General features: G+C 43.0%; 1 protein-coding gene across 3 annotated transcripts in view; it reads left to right on the plus strand.

The window, feature by feature from the left end:
- Positions 1 to 21,168, plus strand: part of PMS1 (PMS1 homolog 1, mismatch repair system component) — a 668,051-nt gene that overhangs the window by 77,202 nt on the left and 569,681 nt on the right. For all 3 annotated transcript variants that reach the window (XM_069225897.1, XM_069225898.1, XM_069225899.1), the window contains exon 5: positions 19,591 to 19,754. In XM_069225897.1, coding sequence (XP_069081998.1) covers positions 19,591 to 19,754 — 164 coding nt within the window. The remainder of the gene's footprint in view (positions 1 to 19,590; positions 19,755 to 21,168) is intronic.

The raw sequence follows: 21,168 nt of genomic DNA on the forward strand, positions 1-21,168 counted from the left end.
AGCGCACTGAAGCGCAAAGGGGGCGATGTCTATCATAGTGTAGGAGTGGGGTCAAAGACATTGTGGCTTAAAGTACTCTGGAACTATTTTAGTCTTTGATATTCTTTATTCAATTAATTTTATGGTGCAACAATTATTCTACAGTAAGATTAGAAAGTGGTAGTAGGTTAGAGGCCATCCAGTTCAGCTGTTTTCCAGCAGTTTCAAGATCATTTTAGAGGCTGTAATTGCTGAAAAGAGTGTAACTTCTGATATTTATTTCTTTTTTTGTATGTCGTTGCTTGGTTTTACTTGTGGAAAGTGTCACTCTGGTTGTCACACATTTGGTCGTTGAATGTCACTCATAAGTACACTGAAACCATTGATTTCACACATAAGCATTCTGAAAAATTGGCAACCATGCGTGCCAAGTCTTGAGCTGCCAAAGTGCAGCCCGATCAAGGTCTGGGAACCCTCCTTATGAATGTGGACAGGTTAAGTCAACCAGGCCACGTAGCGACAGCCCAACAGAAGCACCCCAAGTGGCTGAGGGGTGCAGTCCACACCCGGGAAGGATGCCGCCATCTCACTGCACCACTGCGGGCACCTCTGCCTTCCTGCCGCATCCGCCGTGTGCACCACCAGGTCGCACCGTAGGCCCCCTAGCACAGTGGCTCCACTCTCAGTGCTCCAGTTAGCAAGTTCAGCTGTAAGGATTATGGATGCGTATCGACAGTTATGCCAAGCTTTGTCAAAGTTTTAGGCGTATCAGAGATTCTAATGTGAGCAAACAATGTTGGATAGAGAGCCTCGGCACAAGAAGCTTCACTATAGTGTCTCCATTTTGGACCCAGGAACTCTAGCCACCCCCATTTCCGCTTTTCTTAGAAACACAAACCCTACTTATTCCCTCATTCAAAGTTAGGAACAAACCTAGATGGTAATTATGCACCCTTCAAATAATTTTCATTATTTTCCATGTGGACGTTCATCACAACATTCTGAGTTACAGACTAAAATGGGGGATAAATAATTTAATAATAACATGACGTTTTCCCTGTTCTGAGGTCACAGAAGCAGAATGGGCGCTATTTGCTTGCTTGATTTGCACCAGTTTTTTGTGGCACAAATTCTGCAGGCAAAAACTAGAGAGACTCAAGTTACATACAAGTTGTAGTTCCAACTTGAGAGCAAAACGGAAGTTGTCTCTAAATCAGAATTAGTGCCAGTGTCGGAATGAGAGTTGTGCACTCCAGCGCTGCCTTTACTGTGGTCACTCTTGTGATAAGTGCCAGACATTTATGACGTGCTGAGATCACTCTTTGTGCCTCTCAGTTTTTGGAAGATTGAGGTCATGCTTTAAAAACCAAATGATGGACAGTAATATTCCTGGTGCATCTGTAGTCGCATCACTGGAAAGGGGCACCTAATTATCAGAAGGGCCAAATAGCAGTAACTAGAGTGAAATACCTAAAATAAAAAAGCAACGGGTGCCTCAGTCAGCCATGAGCTTCCTGATAGCAAGATAGAAGAACACCACTATAAGTGTTAGGTGGACTGGATGTAGGACAAAGGTAGGTGTAACAGGATGATGGACTGGACATAACTACAAAGGAGGTATGGTTGTAACAATTTTTCTTTAAAATGCGCCTTGTAAGATTCCAATAAGGTGAAACCCGCCCACACGCCGCGCCTTTTTCCTGGTTTCGCACACTGGGCTCTGACTGCTGGTGTTTTATACCCTCGTAAAAGGACATGGGGACTCAGGTTTCTTATTTCCATTATTGCTCCCAACACCACCCCAGGTTGTGTCTGATTTTATTTTCAGTAAGAGGTAATGATCTCCGTGCACCGCGAGTCTCGGACCCCGTTTCACTGTGTGCAGGATATTCTATATAAAAAAAACCCACATGAAAATAGTGTCACTGCTGATAACTACCCGTGACTCTTATCATGCTGCACTGCTGGAGCCCGAGGATTGTTGCTGCTGCCACCACGCCGCACTCCTCTAACCCTCCCCGAACATTTGCCTGAGGCCACAGCTCTTGAGTAGAGCCGCGGCGACCCCGTCCGAAGCACCTCCCCTTGGGGCCGAGTGCCTACCTGCCGCCTTAACTATTTTGCCAGGAAATGGCCTCCTTGGGCCAAAAGCAGCCCAGGGAAAGTGGGCCTGTGTCCCCAACCCCTCAGTATTAAAAAGGGACCTGGGGGTAGGGTCCCCAGGGCCATAAGGGCTATAACACGTTTGGGAAGGAGGGCCACACGGGCGCCCTCCTCTTTAAGGATTGGCTGCATGTGGGGGTGTAGACCGGACCAGTGATCTAACATCAGCCCCTACAGCCTCCTTGGGCAACCCAGAGCTCCAGGGCCCCCCCTCAGCAGAGTGTACTGACTGGGTTTCTGACACGGTCCGTGGAGCTCTGCATGTACTTTGCAGAGGGACCCCCTCAAGTCTTGTATAACCACTGCCTGTGGCCAACCCCTGCCATGCACAACCGAATGCTCTCCACAGCGTGGGGTTGGCCTCCGGCTGTGAGCAATGAGTTTCGGATTATTGTATGGTAATTCAGTTTTACTTTACATTAAAATGACCCTAGCAATTCACTGAAAAAAAACAAAGTTTAATGTAGCATTCATATTAAACTTTAAAAACCACTGAAATTTGCAAGTTATAGCTAGAGTTATCATAAGTACCTATAACTCTGGCCCTCAGGTAACTGTAACTTGCGCCCTCTCCATGCACTCCTAGTTACCCTACATATTATATCATTCATGACATCTTCTTTGATATCATTGACAATATCACTGTCCATGGCATGGGCATAAGTTATAGTTACTTTAGGACACAAGTTATAAGTACTTGAGATAACTAACTATAAATGGTGAATTTCACTGTTTTTTATATATATATTTGTGTGCGTGTGTGCGTTAATGTGCAATTTATTCTAAAGCGCATGTTTACTCAGAAGTGTCTTGGCGTTAGCTCTTACAGTAGCCTATACCTCTAGCTTATTGCAGCCGACTATTAACAGCAGCTCATAGAGGCCTAAAGCCAGAGCTCACTTAGAGCTGAATAACCAAGTTTTTAGAGCTTTCTTAAGAAGAAGCAGAGCGTTCATCGATTTAAGATGGAAAGGCAAGGTATTCCAGGTTTTTGATGCCCCAGTCACAAAACTACTCCATCCTCCCCAGGAGGTCCATTTGAATTTTGAGACTGTTACATTCCTGGCTTCGGATGTATAAAACGTTACAGTACTCTAGTTTTAAATGAATCATGGATGTAACTACTGTTTTCTGCAGATTCGACTGGATGAAAGGTAAGATCTTTGTTATCGCCTTCAGAGTATAGAAGGAGGAAGAAGTGATTTGGTTCACTTGATCCCTGTATGTAAGTCTGTCATCGACTATCACTCCAAGGTTATGTGCCTTTCTAATTGGAAGAGTTCCCAGCTCTTGTGCCCACCACGAATAGGAGCAGAAGGTTGCCGTGTTCCCGAATACGATGACCTCAGTTTTACTAGAGTTTAACTTCAGGCAGTTGTTGGCCATCCAATCACTGACAGCCCACACGCAGTCATAGAACCTGATGTCAGTGTCAAGCTCACACTTAGTCAAAGAAACAACAATTTGTGTATTGTCAGCATAAGATGTGTGCGAGAATCTGAACTGTCTGATCAGATCAGCCAGACCAGATACATAAGCATTGAACAGAGTCTGGCTCAACGAAGAGCCTTGCGGCACTCCGCAGAGCAGGAAGAAAGGATCAGATGTGAAATAATTTAGTGACACTGATTGTTCCCAGCTGGTCAGAAAAGACTTAAGGAGGGTGCGAGTCGTTCCTCTGATACAGATATTGTGATGTCGGCCTATCAGCAGCTCATGGTTAACTGTGTCAAAAGCTGCTGATAGGACAGGTAGGTTGAGGGCTGCTCTCGCTCCTTGATCCAACGTAGACCTGATCTCCTCTGTTGCCTTCATCAGGGCTGTCTCTGTACTGTACCCACTTCTGAATCCATATTGTGTGGGATCCAGCAGATTCTTACCCTGAATAAAGGTGGCCAGTTGGCAATTCATGATCTTTTAGACAATCTTAGACAGAAAGGGCAGGCGAGTGATAGGTCGATAACTGTTTGGGTCGGTGGGGCTAAGAGTAGTGTCACGGTTTCGGGCGGGTCTGATCAGGACTTTGGTTGGGACACCCCTTGAGGTCACTGAATATCCTAAAGAGGTAGTACACTGGGGCAGAGGAGCAACTAACGGCATACACGGAAACGACAGCTATGGATAGGCACAGGAAACAGGAAAGTAAAAGCAGAGCAACCCTTGTGTGAACAAACAGGAAACGGATTACCAGTGGGCAAACACGCTGGGGTTGTACACAGAGTAAGGCGCAGAACCTCCCACAGTGACAGGGAATCTCAATGCCTCTGTGCAGTTTGCTCTTACAGATAGTCACCCTGCCAGCCCCATAGAAAGGAGGCAGCAGAAGTGATTCTGTCTCTGGACCCTAGAGCACAAACAAGGATAGTACTTACATACACAGGACACGCTCCTGTGGGTCCAGCTGGAAACACAGTGGCGATTCCTGAGAAAACAGCAATAGCACACTGTCACTGTTAGGCACGAAATACAACGTATAACACTGGACAAGGATGGGGGCTGGAATTGCCTCCTGGAAACCAGGAGCCAATCCCAGTACACAGGAGGACACGTATACACTGGTGAAGACTGATAGAACACTTACCAGACACAAATAACCAAGAAGAAACAGAAACAGAAGGGAACAAACAAAGAGGCAGAGGCAAGAACTAGGAACAGGCTCAGGCTGAAGCACAGGCGGGACTAGGACTTGAAAACAGGGCGCAAACTTCTGGCTGGGACAAACAGAGACAGGACTGGGAAACTGAGAGCAGGCTCTGGCTGGAACAGGCAAGGACAGGGCTGGAATACAGGGAGTAGGAAATTAGCAGTAAACAGGACTGGGAAACAGAGAGAAGGTTCAGGCTGAAACAAGGCAGGAGCAGGGCAGAGAAACAGGGAGCAGGCTCTGGAAGAAACTAACAGGTACAAGGCTAAGAGATAGGGAGCAGACTCTGGCTGGAACAATCAGGAGCAGGGCAGAGAAACAGGAAACAGGATCAAGCTGGAACAGGACAGGAACAAAACTGGAACACCATCCGACAAAGGGTCTGTAACACAAAGGAATCGAAGTCCAATGCACGACGGGGAGCTTGAGGAAATGGCTGTTTATAAGCAGTTCCAAGCTGGGCTGCACAGGAGAGGTTTCAGGTGTGTGTGGTTTCAGATACTTGCAAGTCCTGGAGGAGAGGATCCAGTGAAAAGGAGCAACTGGACTTCTCCCATTGAAAACAATGGGAAACAGAATCCGGGTTTTCCTGACTACCAAGCTGTGCATTATGGGATTTGCAGTCCCAAGAAGCAAATGTAGTCCTACACAAGTGTACCATGGAGAAAAGGGAAACAAACAGGAGTCAGCAAGGGACTCTAGATAGGTGTTCAAGGTGATTCCCAGGCTTCTGACAGTCCCCTTACAGCGCCCCCTGGAAATGGGACGACCGAGTCGTAACAAGTAGATTTCTTTATAAGCAGTAACACTGATGTTATCTTCTCTGAGTAACACCAAGACTAGCCGTCATGTCAAGTAGGGTTTTTGTTTCTTTATCTGTGGGAGATTCCAGATAAAAGTTGAAATCTCTGAATAAAGTAAGATCTTTAGCCGTTATATTTAATTCCAAGATAGTGATCACATCCTGTAAGAAGCTATATCTGAGGCCCGGTGAGCAATACAGCAGTAACCCATTGAAAGATTAGGATTTGGACAATTCTTCGCCAACGGAGAGCCCTTCAGTGTGTGAGCGAGACTGTATGGGAAACAGACTTAATGTGGGGGCGATAATTAATGGCTAAACTGCCACCTCTTCTATCAGGTCTGTCTGCTCCGTGAATGGAGTATCCTGGAGGTATGGCAGAGACCATGTCCGGGCTGGATGTCTGGTCTGCCCATGTTTCTGTAACAAACATAGGCCCTCATTCTGACCTTGGCGGGCGGCGGAGGCCGCCCGCCAAAGTCCCGCCGTCAGGTTACCGTTCCGCGGTCGAAAGACCGCGGCGGTAATTCTGACTTTCCCGCTGGGCTGGCGGGCGGTCGCCTTCAGACCGCCAGCCAGCCCAGCGGGAAAGAGGCTTCCACGATGAAGCCGGCTCGGAATCGAGCCGGCGGAGTGGAAGCTGTGCGACGGGTGCAGTTGCACCCGTTGCGTATTTCACTGTCTGCGCAGCAGACAGTGAAATACATGTAGGGGCCCTCTTACGGGGGCCCCTGCAATGCATACATGTAGGGGCCCTCTTACGGGGGCCCCTGCATTGCCCATGCCAGTGGCATGGGCACTGCAGGGGCCCCGCGACCCCCCCCTACCGCCATCCGGATCTCGGCGGTCCGACCGCCGGGATCTGGATGGCGGTAGGGGGGGTCGGAATCCCCGCGGCGGTGCAGCAAGCTGCGCCGCCGCGGAGGATTCAATGGGGCCGCGGTACACTGGCGGGACCCCGCCAGTGGTGCCGGTCCGACCGCGGCTTTACCGCCGCGGTCGGAATCCCCATTGGAGCACCGCCGGCCTGTCGGCGGTGCTCCCGCGGTCCTCCGCCCTGGCGGTCAAAGACCGCCAGGGTCAGAATGACCACCATAATGTCTGCTGCATGTGCTTCCATAAAGTCAGCAGCTTCATATTTGTGTTTAGCAGGGGATTTGAAGTTGACTAATGCACAAAACATTTTTTTAGCTATGAAAGTCCGATTAGAGCAAAGAGAGGAATATTCAAGTGGCTCAGCGTTTACCTTGCTAAACTCCTTATCGATGTAAAAATCACAACCCTGACACAAGGTTACAGAGGATGTGAGTCTAAGTGTGAACATGAGTGCCTACCCTTTTTTTTATACATAGAGGGCCAGCCTCCTGCAGAAAGGGTGCTTCCCAGAGTCACAAAGGTATAATCTCCTTTGATATGTTGATGCCTGTCAGACATCTGTGGGAAACATCTTGGGGACATTCAGAAAGCTTTTCTGGGAATGCATTCCGCCTGTTGTTTACCATTGGCTTTCTGGTTTGTTACTCATATTTTTTGGCTTTCTATTTGCTGGATTTCTTTGTTTTATGTTGTATAGAATAAATTTGTACCTCCTACTTGTATTCTTCCATGAGTGCTCCTTTCTTTAAACAAGCCTGTACATCTTGTTCTTATCTTGTCACATTTGCCTTACATTCAAAGACAGAGGTCAAACATCAGGCTCTCTCTTCCAAGCTTGTTGTTTACTTTTCTTTCCCTGACTTCAAATGAGAGGATTTATGTGATCATCTTGCTGGATACTGGGTGCAGGAAAGTCTTTTTTTTTTTCTAGCACACAACAACATTTAAATGAACTGTGCAAGTATTTGTAAACTGTTAGTTTTCTTAGTAAAACTGTATGTCTATGCAAATATAATGTTCATTTCATTTGAAAATGTGTTGTCTGTAGTGGCAGCTTGCAACCACACCATCCATACTCCACTCTATACCACTCCACTCAACTGTGCACCACTTCATGCCACTGCACTTTATAACACTCCACTTTACCCCACTCTGTGTGACTGTACTCTGCATCTATGCACTGTACTCCACTCTGCACCACTCCACTCCACTCTACTCCTCTCTACTCTACATTACTTCACTCTTTGCCCCTGCACTCAACACCACTCCAGTCTAGGCCACTTCACTCTATGCCATTCTGTCACATCGCACTCTACGCCACTGCGCTCTGTGCCAATTAACTCTGTCAGTGCACTCTTCTCTGACCCACTCAACTCTACGCCCCTGCAACTTTAAACCAATCCACTGTATGCCACTCTAATCTACTCTCTGCCACTGCATTCTTCACCACCTTACACCATTACACTCTTTACCGCTCTACTGTATGCCAATTATTGGTCAATAAAGAAGGACAACAGCCTCACCAAAGGCTACCACTGGGCCTCTGTGTACGGAGATTGGTAGCCCAGCTGCAGCTGGCTTCTTATGGGCTCAAATAGTACTTTGAGGGACACGGACTCCTGTGGCCAAAGTCACCCCACTGTACGCTTTCATCCCTCCACTCTACACCTCACTGCTCTACACCACTGCACTCTTTGCCACTGCACGCGACACCACTCTAGTCTAGGCCAATCCACTCTCTGCCACTGCAACACTGTACTGTACGCCACTGCACTCTGTGCCAATAAACTCTATGGCTATGCACTCTGGTCTGTACCGCTCAACTCTATGCCCATGCACTTTAAACCGATCCACTGTACGTCACTCTAATCTATTCTACACCACTACAGTCTACACCACTCTACTGTATGCAACTGCACTCTACCCTGCACCACCCAACTCTGCTCTGAAACTGTCTGCTCTATGCCACTGTACTCTACTCCTCTGCATTGTACTCCTCTCTTTGCCACTCAACTCTGTGCCACTGTATTCTGTGCCACTGTACTCTACACCCCTGTATTATACAAAAAAGTTGCACTCTAGTCTGCTATACCCAGGGAGTGTCATCTGAGCCAAGATTGGTCACGAAGGAAGGAGACCAGCCTTCACCAAAGGATACTGCTGGGCCCTCTGTGTACAGTGATTGGTTGCCCAGCGCATCTGGCCTTTTACTGGTTCAAATAGGACTTCTCGGGACCTTGACTCCTGTAGCTATAGTCACCCCACCTTACCCATGGACCAAGAAATAACCACAAGGTAACCCCGTCGACCATAAAGCACCCAGAGCATCTTTCGGCATTCTCAGTAAACTAGATCCTCAGCATTAGGACCATACCATTGAAGTCTATGGTGGTCTTGATGGAAAGTATGGAGCTGGACTTGAGACTGCTTTGGTGGCCAGGTAACTGGCCAAATACTCCTTAGTGGCCCCCCTTCTACCTGCTGGAATTTTGTCCCACCGAGCTAGAGTAGTTGAACACAACTCTTTCAAACTTTTCAAAAGTTTGTAACCTTTACTGTTATAAGTGCATCTTTGCGCTTTTGACTGAAAAGCTGAAATTTCCATTTTACTTCAAAATCTATATCTCCAAAACAATCCGGTGGATTTTGCTCATCTTAGTGTCTGAAAATATAATCTATTTTTATAAATCGGTGTCAGATTTATTTTGTGATGTGTGACTTTCTTATTGCGTTATTTGGTGCTTCTAAATGCTTTACTATAGTTCCTAGCCTGACTGGACCCATGATTGTTTTGTAACCATACCATATAATTCACCACAGTCCTCACAATGAATATAGCTGAAGAGTTGTGTGAAAAATTAGCACTTTTTAGATATAAACTGATAGAAACTGTGTTATATTCAACATTATATTTCATTGCTCGGACCCATCACGTTTCAGCTCACTTCCCAGAGGGTGGTTCACAGATGGGTGGTTCACAGATGGGTGCTTTCTTTGGAAGATTATATTTAAAGCAGTGTGTGGCATGTTATGAAGAACCTTTATGTAGAACCTAGTTACGGAACCTGGCAACTGTCACTAAGAGACCCTAGTGATGGTAACCAGGGGATCTGACAGTTGGAAGAGGAGAACCAGAGAGAGAAGGCTTGTGTTGGCTGGGGTGTTTTACTTGATTATTAACTTGAATAAATGACAACGGATTTCACCATAAAAGGTGTCACCCTTCATCATTTCATTGGCGACGAGGTAGAAGAACCTATCATCATTTATTTTACAAATCTTCACGTGTGAGGTGAAGTGCCAACACCCCAACATCACTGGATATGTAAAATGTGTGAAAGCTCACCTGTTTTCCATGGTCTCTGGCTGCCTTGGTAAAAACGCTGCGACGACCCGGCTTCTTTGTGTGGCAGAGACTTCATTTGTTCCAGGGCCAGTCCGGCCATGCCTTCAGTGCTGCTGATTTCCGTCATGTAGCAGAGCCTTGGTGCGAGGGAAAGCAGATCTTGACCGACGTGACAGTTTCTTTGCGGAGCGGTTTGGTGAGGCGCTGTGCTAGCTCTTAGGAAGTGCGCTGACTCTGAGGGAAGCTGCGATCCTCCGATTCGTCAAACAGTGTTACGCGAAGGACTGCGCTGTCTCTGAGGGAAGCTGCGACTCTCCGATTCATCAAACAGTTTTACACGATGTGTTCTTAACGGAGCGGTTTGGTGAGGCGCTGCGCTAGCTCTTAGGGAGTGCGCTGACTGAGGGAGGCTGTGATCCTCCGATTCCTTAAGGAAAAGTTACCCACAGTTTTAGACGACGTCAGCTGTTTCGCTCTTTCACGGTGTCGTATGACATTTCTTTAGTAGACTTCATTTGGGGTGCCAGAAGGTGGCGTCATTGCGCTACAGATGAGAAGTATCTTCTTGGGCTGGTGCTGTAATTATACTGCTCCATACCAGTGATTGTATTTCTTTATGTATGAAATTGTACTTTGGGATATATATATTCTCAAAATCTCTAGTTTAAAATTCTGGTAGAAATTCTTAAAATAGCATTAATACATTATTTATTAGTATCTTTCACCATGCAGAATGTAACTTGTCCTCCATTTTTCTTATCTTCTCCTGGTGAACCACAGATTCCGTGGAAGAAATGGAAAGGTGTGTTTGCACATTATGCGAGAGTTTGTGGCACTTCATTGAGTGCTGAGCGCAAGATGTCACTCTTGTTACACTGTCTAGGAGCAGAAGGCCAGGAGGTTTTTGAAAATCTTCCTGAGCTTTCTGTTGATGGTGCGAGTGAGCTCAATGATTTTGAGATTTGTATCAAAAAACTAGATTTGCATTATTTACCGAAGGTTTCAACAGTTTTAGAAAGGTATCACTTTGGGAAAAGAGTTCAACACCCATGTGAATCTGTAGAGGAATACGTCACAGCTCTCAGGAAATTAGCCTCAACATGTAGTTTTGGTAGTACTAAAGAGGAAAGGTTAAGAGACCAGTTTATGTTGGGCTGTAGCATTGAGAAAGCAAGAGAATCTTTTTGGAACAAAGATAATCCCCCCCTTAGTGAAGTGATTGTTATTGCGAAAATGCATGAACATAGTTCTGCGTGTGTTGAGGAAATAAGGAAGACTAATCTTAATGAAAGAGAGAGTGATGTACATCTTGTCAATCATAAAAAGAACTCACTAGAGAGGATGAAATCTCGGAGAATGGTCAGTGAGAGTTCAAAAGTCAATAAAGAGAAAGAACATTTCCAGGGAAAGTGTTTTAGGTGTGGAGAACTTGGTCATTATGCCAACTTTAAAAGCTGTGTTGGGTGGAAAGCTTTTTGCAAAAAATGTGGTAAAAAAGGACATGTTACTTCGTGTTGTAGGAGTGTAGACATAAAGAAAAAGAGGGTTCAGGAAATAAGTTTAGAAGATGGGGATTTGCATGAAGAATTTGTTTTGCAGGTCAAAAAAGGTAACAGTGGTCCAATAGAGTCTGTACAAATTGAGGGTGTAAATATTCCCATGATGTTTGATTCGGGAGCAAAAATTACACTTATTCCAAGAGTTTTATTTGAAAAGCATCTCAGGGTTTCTGTGAGGCTTTTCAAACCAGATATTTCACCTAAAGGGTATGGTGGAAAACCAATTAAGTTGTTAGGTTACTTTATTGGCACAATTCAATTCAAAGATAGGTCTACAGTTGGTAAGGTCTATATTTCCATGAGAGGTGATTCCCTGATTAGCTGGTTTCACCAGAGAGATCTAAAAGTGTATCTTGACCCCAATGAATCTCCATCAGTAAGATTGAAAAATGATGTGTGCATTGATACCGTGAAACATGATGGGTATATCAATGTTATTGGTCCGAGACCATCATATGAACAAGAATTTTCAAGCCTGTTTCAAAACAAACTTGGATGTATGAAAGGTTATGTACATAAAATTAAGATGAAGAAAGGTGCCATACCTGTGATCAGCAAAGTAAGAAGTGTACCTTTAATGGTTAAAGAGGAAATGAAATCAGAATTAGATAAACTTATGCTGATTGGCATTATTAAAGAAGTGGAAGCCACTGAATGGTTGGCTCCAGTGGTAATGGCTGTCAAGGCCAATGGCGAACCAAGACTTTGCATTGATTTAAGAGAATTAAATAAGTGTATAGTGGTGGATCATTATCCTTTGCCTAACATCAATGAAATGCTATCTTTATTAGGAGGTGCAAATTGTTTCTCTTCTATAGACTTAACATCTGCCTATCACCAGATCACCTTACATGAAGATTCTCAGGATTTGATGGCGTTCATCACTCCTTTTGGCTGTTATAAGTTCATTCGTATGCCATTTGGCCTGGCTTCAGCTGCAGCTGTTTTTCAACGTGCCATGGAAAGACTGCTAGGAGGACTGCAAGGTATCAAAGTATACCAAGATGACATTCTCGTGTATGGTAGAGATGAGAAGGAACACAATGAAAGAGTACGCAGAGTTCTTCAGAGGCTTGAAAAGAGCAGTTTGACCTTAAAGGCAGGAAAATGCAAATTTAAAGTTCATGAAATTGATTATCTTGGTCACAAGATTTCTTCCAAGGGTATTGAACCCAAGAAGGAATTGGTCGATACCATTATTAATTTTTCAAGTCCTTCCTCAAAGGATGAAGTAGTGAGATTTCTTGGCAGGGCTGAGTTCTACAGTAAGTTTGTGGATCATTTTGCTGACAAAACTGTATGTATGAGAGAGTTGGTGAGGAAAGGTGTCACTTTTGACTGGAGTGATGAGTGTGAAAAGGAGTTTGTTTCATTGAAGCATAGTTTGAAATCTGCTGCTAGTTTGGATAGTTTTGAGCCAGGACATCATACAGTGATAATGACGGATGCTAGCGCCAAAGGACTTGGGGCTGTCTTAATACAAACATATGGTGGTGTTGAAAGAATAATACTTTTTTTATCAAGGTCCTTGAAGGGGGCGGAGTTAAACTATTCTGTTATTGAAAAAGAGGCGTTGGCTGTATTTTGGGCAGTGAACAAGCTAAGGAAATTTGTATGGGGTAGCAAATTTTTGGTAAGAACGGACCACAAACCGTTGAAAGAAATCTTTGAAAAAAAGGGATTAGAAGCTGTTTCTGGTAGAATCAGAAAATGGGTTGTGGCATTGCAGGAATTTTCTTTTAGTGTTCAGCACATACCCAGGATTGAAAACAACCTTGCTGACTGTTGTTCGAGGTTAGTGAATGACTATATGGAGTCTGAAGATATCTCTATGTTTTGTGGAGACGACGTTTATGTTTGCATGATCAGAGAAGGCATAATTAAGGAATGTGACTGGATTTTGAAGTCATCCGAAGATGACGTTGTACAGAAAGTTATTAAAAAGATCAGAGGTGGTTGGGATGGTACTGAGAAGAATGACCAACAATTATCCGGGTTTTGGAGAGTCAGAGATGAATTGTCAAGTCAGGGTGATTTCTTATTGAGAGGAACGAGGCTTGTTCCTCCAAGGAAGTTGAGAGATGAATTAATCTCCATGGCTCATGAGAGCCATCCTGGTATTTCCAAAACAAAAGAAAGGTTAAGACTCATGTATTGGTGGCCAGGTATGGATTTGTCAATTGAAAGATCTGTTAGGGAGTGTGCAGAGTGTTCCAGGGCAGATAAGACTTTAATTTGTAGAACTCAACCCATGAAAGTGAGGGAGCTACCAAAAGAACCTTGGCAAGAAATTTCGTTGGACATTTTGGGTCCGATTAGATATTCGGGCTCTGATAAATATATAATTGTATTAATGGATATGTATTCAAGGTGGCCTGAATTCAAAATCACTACCTCTGTAGAGACACGCGATGTAATAAGTTTTCTTAATGATATTTTCGATAGAGAGGGGTTTCCTTCCTCTATTCTGACCGATAACTGTGTACAATTGGTCTCGCAAGACATGGAACGTTTCTTGAGGGAAAGAGGTATTAAACATAAGAAAGCTTCTCTTTACCATCCTGAAACCAATGGAATGGTGGAAAGGTTAAATAGAGTATTAAAAGAAACCATTCAAATGGCTTTGGCAAATAATAAATGTTGGAAAGAGGAAGTATCATGCAAAATTAGGATTTATCGGTTGATTCCTCATTCTGTTACTGGTTTTTCACCTTTTGAGTTGTTCAGAAGGAGAAAACCAAACACATTAGTGTGTCCTTCATGGGTTAATGACAAGGTGGGTTTGAAATCTGAAACTGTATGTAATGATAAGTTGAAATGTTTAAATGAATCAAAAAAAATATCTGACAGGAAGATCAGATTTGATAAGCGCAGAGCAGTTAAGAAAGTGGTGATTCAAGTAGGTGACTTTGTCAGAGTAAAGAATCCTCGTTTTGGTCTTTCTAAAGAACATTCAAAATTCTCTAGACCACTTGAAGTTAAGAAAGTTCTGGGAAATGCTGTAAGGACTGAAGATCATAAAGTATGGAATGTTGGAAGAGTGGTCAAAGTGAATTCTGGTTGTGAGGAAGGTAAATCTGTGTGTGATGATATGGAGGGAAGAAAACATGGTTTTGTGGATGATCATTTTTCACCAAGGAAGTCTTCAAGAATTACCAAACGTCCTAGAATTTTTGATGATTTTGTTTAGTGCTGTTGCTTCTTTTAGTATATCTTTTCATGTATTGAGTTCTCATTTATAATCAGATACCCTTAATTGTTGTAAAACTTCGTTTCTTCTTTTGTTAATGAAGGGAGGGAGATGTGTGGCATGTTATGAAGAACCTTTATGTAGAACCTAGTTACGGAACCTGGCAACTGTCACTAAGAGACCCTAGTGATGGTAACCAGGGGATCTGACAGTTGGAAGAGGAGAACCAGAGAGAGAAGGCTTGTGTTGGCTGGGGTGTTTTACTTGATTATTAACTTGAATAAATGACAACGGATTTCAGCATAAAAGGTGTCACCCTTCATCATTTCACAGTGCAAATTTGTAGACAGAGAACAAAGAACCTTCCCACAGTCTTTTTTCCCAAATCCCTCCGTATTCAAACATCCATTTTGACACACTCTGAAGTCAAAAGCAAGTAACTGGAGGAAGCTGAGGATGCATTCCAGGTGACAGGAAAATAATGATGGTTTTATTATGGTTCTCTTTTTTCACTTTGAAAATGTGCATGCTATTGCAATGGTTTTAATTAATCATGCAAATAAAGATTGCTTACATATATCGAGTACATATTTACAAAATCATTTGAAAAATTCATAATACTCATTTCATAGATTGTTCATACTCTTACTAATTCATCAAACACGTATTCCCCTATAATTATAAATCACAGTGTTGATTGTAATTTGATAAAGTCTAACATTATCATGTCCTAGTGTGCTTACTAACAGTACCTTCACTAAACAATGTTTTTTCCCAGAAAATCCATTTATCACCAACTTATCTGGTTCTATACACTTCTCGGTCTTCATTCAGGGACTACATATGCCTTACTTCCCCACATCGTAGTAAACATGACAGACCATTGTGGAGTCCTCATAGGAATACTTATTTGTGAAGCCTTAAGCCTCATTCAGCATATGCCCGTATTGAAAACATATCCATGTTAACAAAAAATGAAAACCAAAGAGACATACCCTTTAAATTCGACAAATAAAAAAGGGGATACACAAGGGGAAGAAAGCCAAAAAAATTAAGAAAAGTAGAAGACTAAAATAAAAATGCAGCGTAAACAGGTAATTCTTTGCTTTTATTGAGTCACAAGGGTTCACAAGTTTCTAGATTGATGAAATACTCTGATTCCAATCTGTGGAGTTTAAGGCATCTACCTTTCTTCCCCCTGATGTCTAGTCACCTTGTCCATGTCAAAAAAATATCAGTTTAAAATTACTCCCATATTTTTCCTAAAAAAATGTCAGACAACTGGGTACTTCAGGTTATTATTGCTAATGGCTCGAATGTGCTCTAAGATTGTTTTTTTTACTTGAATGATAGTAGCTGATAGATATATACAACTTACTTCCATTTAAACAGCAATAAAGAAAGAAAAACACACACACACATATATATATATATATATATATATATATATATATATATATATATATATATATATATATATATATACACACACACTTTGACAAATCCACCAGCTTTACTCTCGAACCCTTGGTATATGGGTGCATCTGTGCATGAGTGTGGACTCACAACCATGCATTCACAGAGACAAATGGGCACTCACAGGGTCAGTAATTCATTCTTAGTTTAATTGTGTCAGGCAGACGTGTTTCAACAAACATGCCTTTATCAATGCTAGGTGAAATAGACATCATTATGACAACTGCTTTTAAAATGTTAAGACACGCTCCCATTGGACATCAAGAAAGGACTATGACATCCTAGTATCTAGAGGTACATAGAGTCTTTGGCCCTCATTATGACCCTGGCAGTCCGAAGACAGCCAGGGCCATGGTGGCGGTCTCACCGCTGACTGTGAGGCCAACCCACCACATCCCCGCTCATACCGCCAGGGCAGGTGGACAGCCGGGCTGGAGATTAGCATCTCCAATCCAGTGGTCCACTGAAGACCGCCGGCAGCATCATGAGTCAGCTTTCCACCAGGGTTTCCGCGGCGGTAGCACCGCCACAAAAAGCTTGGCGGAAAGGCTACTGAAGACAGGAAATTTCTTTCCTGTCACTGATAGACGACTCCACCAACCCCTTCCCCTGCAATCCCAACCCCCCCAAATCCCCCTTCCATACCAGAACCCCTCTCCCCCACCCTCCTACCAGAACAGCACCCCCTACCAGAACAGCTCCCCATCTCCCAACCCCCTTCCAGACCAGCACCGCAGCATACACACAGCGACACGCACCCCGCATACACTCATTCACCAACACACACACACACATCCATACACACATTTACACACACACACGCTTCTATACATGCATTCACACACATGCATTCACACACACATTCACACACACAAATACATACATACATACATTCAGACACACGCATCCGTACACACATTCACACACACATTCCATCACGCATTCACACACACATCCCAACACCCATACACACACTTTCAAACACCCATACACACACGCATTCGAACACCCATACACCCACACACACACACACACACACACACACACTAAAACACTCATTCACACTTACATGCACACACGCAGGCAACACCCACGCACACACATCACCTTCCACCCCCATCCCCTGTCGGATTATCGACTTACCTTTTCCGACTTCACCGACGGCAGAGGCCCGCCATCAGGATACCGCCAGGGCGTATTATAGGTCATAATGCGGCTGGTGGAGTCCTTTTGGTGGGGCAGGCCGGTGGTGAAACTGCCCATGCGCCTCCGACCACCAGCACAATTACTGGAGGTTTTCCACCCAAATTGTGGCGGAAATCCTTCAGTACTCGGAATATGGTGGTAGGAAGACTACCAGCACTGGCAGTCTTCTGGTGCCTGTGGCTTCGGCTTCTGAGAAGACCACCAAAGTCATAATGAGGGCCTTTGTCTTTTTGAAGGAGTCAGCCGTTGTCAAGTTGAGGCAGGCTGCAGGTACTCTCTAAGTGGAGTCACAGTCAGGTAATCTTGGCAGAGCTCCTGGTGAAGCAATTTAAAAGTTTAAGGCAAGAACAGTTTTATGAACTCATCTTGGTTGCTTCTCCTGGTCAGGTATTAAGATTAAAATGTTCTGGTGCAAAGCTGGGCATATTTTCCGTTATCTAAAAGATGATGCAACATAGTACTACAGTTAGACTGATTGGTTGAGTGGGAGCTCGTGGTAAAATGTTTGTGCATTACAATAAAAGCGCCAGTGTTCGGGGAAGTGAATATCTCGACCTGGGGTCACAGGATTTTCTCCAGTGAGACAAAAATATTTTCAGAATTCAGAGAAAAATTAGTCCGCAAACATAGATCCAGCAATTATTTTGTATATGCTTCTAGTAGCACACTTGAGATTTCATGAAAGACATTTTATAGAAGACGATAAATTCCCACCAGTCGAGGCACACCTATTTCTTTAATAATATGGTATTTAAGGTTCATAAAGATATTTCTCACAGTTTTTCAAATGAGTGTTAAACCTTAAAATAGTATTCCTTTTATTATCTAAGTTTAGAAACAGCAACTTCACCTCATTAATTTTGAGTATTTGTAAAGTGCAAAGTGTGCTCAATAACTACCGAGAAGTGCTGGTAAATGCAACAAAGAACACAAAAGAAAAACTTTTAGGGCCTCTTGCTAAGTTTAAATAAAATCCCAATTTTGGAAGTAATGTGAATTACTGGCAGAATCAGGGTTTTAAGTTGTGTAGTATTTCCACACCTCTGGGGTTTTCCCCAGGAGTGTTTCTGCTGGTAAAACCAGACATAACTTATTTGGTGAATAACCTGCAAAACCTGGTGCAGAAACACGTTTTTGTGTGGGTAGGCGCTGTTTTGTCCCCCAAACCTCTTTTTAGTCTGTTAATATGACAACTGGAATTTACTGCATCCCGCTGTATTGAGAATTCTAACTGCAGTATTAGTGCATCAGAAGTCCCTCTAAACCTGTAATTAGGACCTCAGTAGTTGCCATGGTTACGTACTTAACCGAGATAAGCGTGATGCTCTTGCTGGTACCTGATTCGGCTCTAGAGAGGAATGCAATATTAATAATTCAAGAGGTTGGATGTGATTGTAGATATTTATGGATGGGTTCAATGCACGTTCATAAATGTAATGCTTGGTCATGTAAACCTTCGCTGTTGACATATTTAGTTGATTTTGCTGTTTGAGTGCATACTGTAGCAAATGTTTGGCTCCTGCATGTATCCATAGCTGTTTTACATTTATTTTGACACCTTAACAACCAGTTAAACAAACATGTGTAGAGATACCCGAGTTCATTTGCGAAAATAAGCAATGCATGTTTAGATTCAGATTGATACTTTCAGATGAGGAATCGTTTTGTGGCCGTGCAAATAATTATTACCTCCAGTGATATTTATGCTTTGCTTTTATCTAAACTATTAATAATCATCATCGCAATCTGGTTAAAGAATTTAACCCTCGGACTAAGAGTAGTACAGGCTAATAGCCACCCTTACTAGAACATACTCAGTCAGGGCCAAATGTTGCTTTCACTGTCGGTGGCAAGTTGGCATTCTTTGCTGTTCTTCTAGTCTCTTTCCGTTTTCTACTTTTTCGATTCCCTTTTGATCTTATACTTATAAAGCGAAGGATTTATTCCCTTTATTCCATTATGTTCCCTTTTGTGCTATGAGGTTAACCCAAGGATATCAAGCCACTACAGTTTCTTAAGCCATTCCATGGCCCACAGATGGGAAACTTTAGCATGTGAACATTGCAAATTACAAAATCATTCGGGCCAGGAGGTGCTCTGCTTTGAGCATATAGTGTTGTACACGGCTATGGAGGTTACAGGCAAAATAATGCGATATGTACTTAAAAGTGCGATCCTGAACCTACACATCCTTCATGTAAATGATGTATGTATTCAGAATAGGATGATCATAATTTATCTGTAACTAGGGTACAAAGCATTAGAAGAGCTGATATAAGATGATCATTTCTATGCTATCAAGTCTGCAGATGTGATACTTAATTTGTGACATATGGTATTTTCTAATAGGTACAACTGTAACTGTTTTGAAGCTGTTTAAAAACCTTCCTGTGAGAAAGCAGTTCTATTCAACAAGTAAAAAATGCAAAGATGAACTAAAAAAGATACAGGACTTGATGATGGCATATGGAATTATAAATCCTGAACTTCGGATAATCCTTACACATAACAAGGTAATACTTTTTACTTTTTTGCTCAACTAACTGTGTTTTTATTAAAAACATTAATTACGCAAGGGTGGCTATGGTTGTGGTTACAATGTTTTCAAAATCAACCTAATTAAATATTTTGTAATTTAGAATGCAGTTCAGGAGAGCATTCCCATTGAAAAGTTTATTTGACTCTGCACCCCTCCAAAAATGACAGAAGCTTAAATTATGAAAGCCAGTGGATTTGCTTTTGATATAATTCGTGCACAGAGAGATACACAGCATGTAAGCACTTGCAGACCGAGTACTGCATCTGAAGACCCTCATAGCAGACATGAACTCATGCACACTTTTCACTAAACAGCAGTCACTGGTGCGCATATGCACCGACACAACCAATCCAGAGACCAGCAACAGTAGCTCACACTGGTGACATGCTTACAGTCACACATGTTACACACTAATTTGAATAAGAAGGCATACCTAGACGGACGGAGAGATGGATGGATGGAGGTTTAATGTCCTCTTTATCAATGGCCTATTTGATAATGAAATCCTTGTTAAATTGGAGTAAACGTGTTTCAGTACTCATTCAAAGTAGCCTCTCCTTGGAGACATAAATTCTACTTACTAATGGAATACTTCAGTCCCCTGGCCCATCCCATGTTTGTGATCTTTGTAATGATGACCTATCGATAACACTAGAGTGCTCTCTGCATATAATGTTCACCCTTGACCTCTTAATTATATACATGTATAATCATGTGCATATAACTGCAATTCAGTCTCTTCATTCGGCTACTGCTCTCGTAAAACATCCTCAGGCTTGCCAGACTGACCAATTTAAACAGAACACAATGGATCCAGTATAGGATTTCCACTCTGCGAATCGTTATCCGATGTGTTGGGTCAGTAGAAGAAAACAAATACCCCGACTCCCAAAATACATTAAATTTGCTTGGAGGAACATCAGAATCAAAAAGATTGTATATGTCAAGACCTTATGCTTATTGCAAGATTAAATCTCGTCATTCAGTGAAGCATGGAAAACATTACCTGGTAGATACTCATTTTAAATAGGACAAATCAGTGGTCTCAACAAACTTTCCTCTGTGGTCCAGCAGCCATTGTCCTGGTGACACGTCGGGTGAAGGAGAAGAGGTTATAGAGGCCTGTGAGGCGACAGCATTGAAATAGTAGGATATTCTGGATTAATAACCAAGCTAGAAATCCCTGAATCTAAGCCCCATTCCTTCTCATTCGTTTAGGTTTTCAACACATCTAATTGCATGTTAATTTGATTCACTCTGAGGAATAAAAGTTCATGCTGTGCATACTACCTTATTGACATTTCCGTTCTCCTTCTGTGATTGTGAAGAGTTGTGGGTTGCAACATGGTACACTGCTGTCAGTCTAACAGGGAACCACAGAGAAGCAT

This window comes from Pleurodeles waltl, chromosome 3_1, assembly GCF_031143425.1.
Source record: "Pleurodeles waltl isolate 20211129_DDA chromosome 3_1, aPleWal1.hap1.20221129, whole genome shotgun sequence".
NCBI lineage: Eukaryota > Metazoa > Chordata > Amphibia > Caudata > Salamandridae > Pleurodeles > Pleurodeles waltl.